Source organism: Perca flavescens, chromosome 5, assembly GCF_004354835.1.
Source record: "Perca flavescens isolate YP-PL-M2 chromosome 5, PFLA_1.0, whole genome shotgun sequence".
In the NCBI taxonomy this organism is placed as follows: domain Eukaryota; kingdom Metazoa; phylum Chordata; class Actinopteri; order Perciformes; family Percidae; genus Perca; species Perca flavescens.
The window spans coordinates 34,932,512-34,941,372 of NC_041335.1; the positions used below are offsets into that span (position 1 = coordinate 34,932,512).

General features: G+C 39.0%; 1 protein-coding gene across 1 annotated transcript; it reads left to right on the forward strand.

Annotated features, from left to right (window-relative positions):
- Positions 1–456: 456 nt before the first annotated feature.
- On the forward strand, positions 457–8,832 carry arsk (arylsulfatase family, member K). Its single transcript, XM_028577892.1, has 8 exons — positions 457–673; positions 1,659–1,788; positions 2,734–2,893; positions 4,086–4,368; positions 5,983–6,154; positions 7,476–7,700; positions 7,884–8,099; positions 8,218–8,832. The coding sequence occupies exons 1-8, from the start codon at positions 566–568 to the stop codon at positions 8,490–8,492; spliced, it is 1,569 nt and encodes a 522-aa protein (XP_028433693.1). The 5' UTR covers positions 457–565; the 3' UTR covers positions 8,493–8,832.
- The last annotated feature ends 29 nt before the right edge of the window (positions 8,833–8,861 follow it).

An 8,861-nucleotide genomic window follows, 5' to 3' on the forward strand; every position in this document is an offset into this window, starting at 1 on the left:
ATCAAGTGACATTTTCATGCCATGGGACCTTTAAAGTTTTGTAGCTGTAGAATAATTTTGTGCATGTGGACAATTGGATGGCGTTTGATTAAAACCCATCATTAAAACAAGTAATAACAAAATCATATTTCATGTTAGCTCCTATCATTTAAAATGTGCATTAAGTGAATTCATATGAGTTGATATTTCATTTCAACATCTACTACCCTAACTAGATGGTTTCTCACAAACATATAGACACACATCTTTGTGATACTATACAATGGCCAACAGTACATAGCTGTAGTCATTACAGTGCCAGCTCAACAAAATTGTGCAGCATTTCACTAGATGTTTTGTTAACAGATGAATGCTGCCCTCTAGAGTTTCATGTTAATTATTACATTAAAGAAAAATTAAACAAGAAAACTTTTATTTTGAAAGCGTAACCAGGATGTGTATATCAAATTCCTCAGACTCGATCACTTGTTGAATGTCTACTTGGATGAAATCTCACCCAGTCCAGACAAATCTCTTTTACGACAGCAAACTAACACATTTAAAAAAAGAGAACTGAAACGCTGTCATGAATGCAGAAGTGTTAGCTTTGATATTACTATTTCAAATGTATGGACACAGTTTGTGCCAAAATGGAACCAGACCCAACATTGTGATGGTGATGAGTGATGCATTTGTAAGTATGGATTATGTTACAGCACGGTGCATTCCTAATGCGTAGTAACTGCCACAACAGCATTAGCCTTTGTTTATTTCTTTTACGCTAACGCATCACTAAAGGACAGGACAGTAGCTCAGTATTAAACACCAAACATGTTGTCTGTAGAAAGCTACGGTCATGTGAAAAAATTAGAACACCCATGCTAAAGTTGACTAAAAAGAGGAATAAAAAAAATCATCTTTTGGAAATTGATCTTAATGCCTTAATTAAAATCCAACCTTTAAGGACACAATTTTGTTTGTGAATTAATAATGTATCGTAAATAAATAAATGTTCTTCCTTAAAATACAGGGGGCATAAGTATACACACCCCTATGTTAAATTCCCATAGAAGGAGGCAGATTTTTATTTTTGAAAGGCCAGTTATTTCATGGATCCAGGATACTATGCAGCCCAATAAAGTTCTCTTGGCCTTTGGAATTAAATAATCACATGGTGAAGGGTATGTGATGATGTGGGGCTATTTTAATTCCAAAGGCCAAGGGAACTTTATCAGTATCCTGGATCCATGAAAAAACTGGCCTTTAAAAATAAAAGTCTGCCTGCCTCTATGGGAATTTAACATAGGGGTGTGTATACTTATGCCCCCTGTGTTTTAAGGAAGAACATTTATTTATTTACGATACATTATTCATTCACAAACAAAATTGGTGTCCTTAAAGATTCAATTTTTCCTCATATTTTTAATTAAGGCATTAAGATCAATTTCCAAAAGATGATTTATTTTTATTCCTCTTTTTAGTCAACTTTAGTATGGGTGTCCTAATTTTTTCACATGACTGTATTTGCACAGATTGCTCATTTGCACAAACTGCTTATATTGCCCAGATTGCTCATGTGCACAAATTGCTTACATTGTCTACTTTTTCACATTTAATCCTTGTTCAACTGTGTAGCTCCGTGGCTTTGTGTCTGAATGTCAGTTTTCCTCTTTCTGAAGGATGGGCGATTGACCTTTGATCCTGGCCGCAAAGTTGTGCAGCTGCCATATGTGAACTACCTCAGGGAGCTCGGCACTACCTTCGTCAATGCTTACACCAACTCACCCATCTGCTGCCCCTCAAGAGCAGGTAAGTTACCCACTAAAAAATAGCTTAAAATAAAGCAGCAAAACTTGCACTGGCATGTCCATCAGGTGCCAGGCTGAGTACAGAGAGTGTGCATGCCAGTCTCTCGTGGCTCAGAGTAGACAAGAGGTTGGCATGCAACCATATGAATTTTCTTTAGGATATCTGATTTGGTAAACAACCAATTTGTCTGTACTCCAAGATAAATTATGTGACGACCATAGAGACCATAGTTAGATCTAACTATCTATGGCTATTATTGTCGGAATGTGATGTTATTTTATTTGACACTAATTTACTAAACATGTACGCAATGATATGTCTTGTATTAAGTGTATGTAAACTTATACGTATGGTATTTTTATGTATATGTTGTGATTGTTTTTATGTGGACCCCAGGAAGAGTAGCTGCTACATTGTTAGCAGCTAATGGGGATCCGAATAAAAGGTATTGATAAAAGGCACTGGGGACAAAGATACTGTGGTAATTAAGATGGTAATAATGGTGGAGTAATACATGCATTTCAACAAGGGCTGCACGATATGACCTAAAATTGAAATCACAATTAATGGCACATTTTACCTCGATAACGATGAATGAACAATAATTAATCGCGCTGTTCTAAATAATCTTTTCTAATGCCCAAATGCTTCCAGACGACGGACACTGCAGGATTTTTGGGCACAGATTGCTCAGTTGACTCTGACTCGGTGTTTGAGTTGTCCTCCTTTATCCTTCCCATACGGCTGACTGGTCCGGGTGAAGTCACATGACTACTGACGCGGTAGAATGTTTTAAAGGAGAAAGTAGGCCTATCAACAGCAATGAATTATCGAAATTCTCGTCATGGGAAAAATACGTCGATAACAGCTTCAGAATTTCGATGTGGATACATTTCCGATTAATCGTCCGGCCCTAATTTCAACTATTTAATCTTTGTTCCACAGCAATGTGGAGCGGTCAGTTTGTTCACCTCACTCAGTCATGGAACAACTACAAGTGCCTGGATGCCAACGCAACAACATGGATGGATTTGCTGGAGGCGAATGGATATCTTACCAAGTCGATGGGCAAGCTGGACTACACCTCAGGGAGTCACTCTGTTAGGTAGGCAGAAAGATAAGTGCGGTGTAAGAGAAGGAAACACATTCTATCATCACTATTCACATATATATCCGTGACGTTCCACTTCCGGGATTGCTCCGGTGCCACGGGAAATTCTGCTGGATGCATGTCTTTTCGTTGATGTCCGTTTCCTTCCGCTCTTTGTTTGGGAATTTTAAACTCCGGTGGATTTCTGAGGACTATGGTTAACTGCTCCTCAGATCTCTGCAGGGTAAATCCAGACAGCTAGCTAGACTATCTGTCCAATCTGAGCTTTCTGTTGCACGCTTATAACTACTTTTGAACGTACACATGTTCCACCAAAACGAGTTCCTTCCCGAGGCTATTTTGCAGCGGCGCCGTGCGGAGCTTAGCACAGCCCATGACGATTGTGATTGGTTTAAAGAAATGCCAATAAACCAGAGTGCGTTTTTCTCCCATCCCGGAATGCAGTGTGGACTCGCCAGATCTTCCTCCGCAGCGCTGTGGAGGAAGGTCTGGCAAAGCGAGACTACTATTCACCAAACTAAGATCAATAATCACCCTTACACACCATACACACAAAATAAGTGTTAGTGACTTACTGTATAAGTAATAATAAGTAATTGCATATAGGGCTTGGCGATATGGAGAAAATCAGATATCACCGCATTCTTGACCAAATACATGGATATCGATATTGCGACGATATTGTAGAGTTGACAAATGGTGCTTTCACAAAATATTTTTACAATGAGATTTTATATAAATAATCATCAATAATATAGTAAACAGTTTCAAGTGAAATTATAGAGAGAAAATATATTGTTTTTCCAGCTATATACTGACTTTGTTGACATGTACAAAAATAGTGTGATGTTAAAACAAATCTGCAATTCTTCAAATGATATTCCCTCAAAATAATTCACAACAGATTTTCTGAGAAACTTTTGTTAGTATGTGCTTGTTATTATCAATTTAGTAACATATTTGTATATCTCGATATATAATGTGATTCCATTGGAAGACGATAAATGATCATATTGAATTATCGCCCAGCCCTAATGGCGTAGTGTGTATGTGGGCATCTATTTTTCAGAACGGTGTGAATCATCTTTTTGGATGCTTGTCCTCACATGTTCCTTCCACTTCCCATTTTTCTGTGTCCCTGCCTGCGTGTTGTTGCTATTTGTGTGTGTTTGTGCAACTTCTGCAGTAATCGAGTTGAGGCCTGGACACGAGACGTTCAGCTCGTCCTGCGCCAAGAGGGCCGGCCTGTTACACAACTCGCTGGGAACATGTCAACAGTAAGGGTCATGAGAAAAGACTGGGAAAACACAGACAAGGCTGCACAGTGGATCCACCAGAGAGCTGGATCCTCGCACCGGCCCTTCGCTCTTTATCTCGGCCTCAATTTACCTCACCCTTATAAAACCGAGTCCCTGGGGCCCACCGCAGGAGGATCCACCTTCCTCACCTCACCATACTGGCTGAAAAAGGCAGGGCTTTTCTTTCCCTGTTTTTGGAATGTTTTCTCTCCATTATTGCAAAATCACATCATATGTTTTTATATAAATCTATGAATCACTATAAAGTCTTAAAGGGTAACTACCGTTTTTTTCAACCTGGACCCTATTTTTTCCTATGTTTTTGTGTCTAAGTGACTGATGGGAACAACAATCTTTGACATTGGTCCAGTATTAAGAGAGATTGCTGCAGTCGGCAGCGGCGAAACAAGCTACAATGGAAGTTAAAAGGGCAATTGTGCAGCTTGTATTTACCTTCACAAAAGTGCTTGTTTTGCCGCTGACAGGCTCAGATTATTATTTAGTGTCTGACAACGTTATGGAAAGGATTTCTAAGGAGGTTGACCTTTCTGTTAAAGAGTATGATCCTTTTTTTTAAACAACAACATCCGTAAAATTGCGTTCACTAAACCCACCAGACTCCATGTAAATAAACACTAATTTTAGCATGGTGAAATACACTTCATTCAAAATCGACAGAAACAAAATAAAACAGAAAGGTCTCAAAGAGTTTTTAAAGGTCTATCTCTGAAGGGATCCTTTCCATGATGTTGTCAGACACTTAGAATAATAATCTGAGCCTGTCAGTGGCAAAAACAAGCACTTTTGTGAAGGTAAATACAAGCTGCACAATTGCCCTATTAACTTACATTGTAGCTTGTTTTGCCGACTGCAGCGATCTCACTTAATACTGGACCAATGTCAGAGATTGTTGTTCCCATCAGTCTAGGGCTGCCACCTCTTAGTCGATTAGTCGACTAATCGGTCGTTTTGGTCTTAGTCGACTAAGATTTCTTTAGTCGATTAGTCATTTGTTATGCTTATTCATGCTTAATTACTCATTTCCAAGAAACTTCTGAGCAAATTTATGGTAAACACAAGATTTAAAGTGGTGCTTTTGCAGGATTAATTGTGGAGAAACTCAGTTTTACAGATGGTTAATTAACTACATTTATATTGTGCTTTTCTAGTCTTAACCACCTCTCAAAGCGCACAGCTCTGTCAATTAAATCAACTAATCGATTAGTCGACAAAATTGTATAAGTGTTAGTCGACTAAGAATTTCTTTAGTCGAGGACAGCCCTACATCAGTCACTTAGACACAAAAACATAGGAACATAGGGTCCAGGTTTAAAAAAACGGTAGTTACCCTTTAAGTTCTTATTTTTTTTCTTCCTTAATGTTATAGGCCTATAGGAGAATAGGTGGTTTTCTGTTATTGGCATTGATTTACCCAGATGGGAAGCTTCCAGTAGATAATTATTAAGATATTTCGTAAGATAAGATTGTTTGTGTTTGGTTGTCTTTGTGAAATTACATTGTTTCATGTTAAAGCAATACATTGCTTTGTTATTTCAATCGCCACTCCTCCGTTTCCTTTTTTATGTTGCGCTCCGACACTCCTAGATCGGGGCGTAAGACATAGTTTATATGCATGCGTTATTTGTTTCTGTAGTTATTGTTTCTTTATTTCATATTCATGTTTAAATATGTTTTCACGTATGCACCGTCAACCAAGGCAAATTCCTAATATGTGCTCCTTACCTGGCAATAAATCTTTTTCTGATTCTGATTTTACACACACAGGTGTCTTCTGAGCTCATCACTATTCCTAAGTGGCTGCCCTTTGCTGCCATGCACCCTGTGGACTACTACTCCACCTTCACCAAAAACTGCAGTGGTGTTTTTGCTGAGGAGGAAGTCAAAAGGATAAGGGCCTTCTATTATGCCATGTGTGCCGAAGCAGATGCCATGCTGGGTGAGTCGACAGCAGTAGCTCACCAGGGGATGGAATCCCTAAGCGGGAGGCAGTGGGCATGACAGATAGCCTAACCCTCGTCTTTTCGGACTCCCAAAGAGGGCTCAAGTTCACACCAAACTCTGTTGCCATGATAACTAATGAAGCAGCAGCCCCATACCTGCAAGGAGCAGTTTTTGTTAACGTCTACAGATCCAAACATGTACTGTAGAAAACAAAAAAAAATGTATTAAAATAAGTTGGAGAGAGAGACTTTCTTTAACAGTCAGCACAGCCAGCATACCACTCTGGCTATAAAACATAGCGTAGCATAACTGGGAACAGCAGGTAGCTAGATTTTAGGCGTATCAGTAATACTAATATACAGTGGTGGAATGTAACTGAATACATTTACTCAAGTACTGTACTTGAGTACAAATTTGAGGTACTTGTACTTTACTTGAGTCTTCTCTTTCCATGCCACTTTCTACTTCTACTCCGCTACATTTCAGAGAGAAATATTGTACTTTCTACTCCACTACATTCATCTGACAGCTTTAGTTACTTTACAAATAAAGATTTTCCACAAAAAACACATAGTAGTTTATAAAATCTGTTATTATAACGGCCTACAAGTCCAGCTGAAATGTTTAGCTGATTAATCACTTAGTTGATCAACAGAATGTTTTGATCGTTTCCAGTTTGTAAAATGTGAGGATTTTTCTGCATTGAGTAATTTTACTTTTAATACTTTAAAGTGCTCATATTATGCTCATTTTCAGGTACATAATTGTATTTAGAGGTTATATCAGAATAGGTTTACATGGTTTAATTTTCAAAAAACACCATATTTTTGTTGTACTGCACATTGCTGCAGCTCCTCTTTTCACCCTGTGTGTTGAGCTGTCTGTTTTAGCCACAGAGTGAGGCATCGCGCTTCTGTTCCATCTTTGTTGGGAGTTGCACATGCGCATTAGCTAGGTAAGGACTACTAGCCAGTCAGAAGCAGAGTATGAGGGCGTGCCACGCTAGCAGCTAGGTGAGCATTATAACGTGTGTTACAAAGTGACCACGTTTGTCTCTGAAGTAAAGGCTGGACTACAATAGAGCTGTTTGGAGCAGTTTGTGAACTGTGTTTTCTGTGGGAGATGGTAAGTCCCTTTGGGGTGGACTTTGGGCTTTTTCACTTTGTAAACCTATAACGTGCAAAAAGATATACAACACAAAGGAAAGGAAAAAAAGCCAAAAAGCATAATTTGATGACTTTAAGTCACCGAGTTATTCTGCCACTGCTGTTTGAATAATGTCTTTGAATAAAGCAATGCTTACTCTGTTTCCCCAGGCCAGGTGATTTCAGCTCTGAGAGAGACCGAGCTGCTTAACAACACTGTTGTGATCTTCACGGCCGACCACGGAGAGCTAGCCATGGAGCACCGGCAGTTCTACAAGATGTCAATGTTTGAAGGCAGTTCCCATGTTCCCCTGCTGATCATGGGGCCTGGGCTGAAGTCTGGCCTGCAGGTCGACCAGCTTGTGTCCTTGGTTGATCTCTATCCCACTGTGCTGGGTAAGAAAGTAGACAGAAGTAATCTTTAAAATGTCTGTTAAGAAGGGTAGAATAAAAGTGTTATGGTTCAAGATGTGGAGGAATTTGAACTGTCTACTGTCTGTAAAAACAACAAAATAAAAGCACTGGTAGACTTCAGTATTAGTGTTTTAACTTGATGTGACACACTTGTGTATTTTGCAGACATTGCTGGTATTTTACCAGTAGGTATTCTCAGTGGCCACTCGCTCCTTCCTCTGCTATCCAACGCCAGCGCTTTTTCCAAGAAGCAACATCCAGACTGGGTTCTGAGTGAATACCATGGTTGTAATGTCAATGCCTCTACTTACATGCTGAGAAGTGGCCGATGGAAATATATTGCCTATGCAGATGGCCTGAGTGTCCAACCACAGCTTTTTGGTGAGTTCCTAGCTTCAGCAAATAAACTTCAATCAACACATCATATGCTTTCAAGTAAAAAATAAACAATCATAAAACTGTTGCACCCTTTGATTTTTCTGTACTCTGTATTTTGCAGATGTAACACTGGACAAGGAAGAACTTCATAATGTAGCTCTCAAATTCCCAGATGTGCAGGCGCATCTGGACAAGCTACTGCGTAGTATTGTGGACTATCCAAAAGTCTCTACAACTGTCCATCTCTATAATAAAAAAGAATTTGGTGCCTGGCGCCACAGTTTGGGGAGAAACTACAGCCAGGTCATTGCTAACCTCAGGTGGCATGTGGATTGGCAAAAAGATGCATTAGCCAATGAGAGAGCTATTGATAGGTGGCTCTATGACTATTTGTGATATTTCTTCTTATTGTAATGATGGTTAATGAGCTGGACTCCAACTTTGATTAAACGTGGACTTTATCTCACATCTTAGATTGAAAGAACCATTGATGGGTGGGTCTATGGCTCTTAATGATATTTATACTGTAACAGTTATAATGCTGGATAATCTCTAAGAATCCTTTTTAATGTCCTAGGGTCGCACTTGGATTAAATCTTTTATATGTCATGTCTGACTGATCATTTTGCACAGACTTTCAGTGGGACTTAAATGTAATATGGCAATGACAAAAAGTATATGAAATTCCTTTCATAATTAATTTTTTATTTCCCCAAATAAATACATATTTTCTTCACTTTTGCGTTTATTTGTTATTTTGCTTAC

Bases quoted from the DNA above. Each gene is read 5' to 3' on its own strand.
- arsk (XM_028577892.1), top strand. From the start codon at position 566: ATGAATGCAGAAGTGTTAGCTTTGATATTACTATTTCAAATGTATGGA. The intron at 6,155-7,475 runs GTGAGTCGACAG...CTGTTTCCCCAG, and splicing joins CGAAGCAGATGCCATGCTGG to GCCAGGTGATTTCAGCTCTG. The intron at 7,701-7,883 runs GTAAGAAAGTAG...TGTATTTTGCAG, and splicing joins TCTCTATCCCACTGTGCTGG to ACATTGCTGGTATTTTACCA.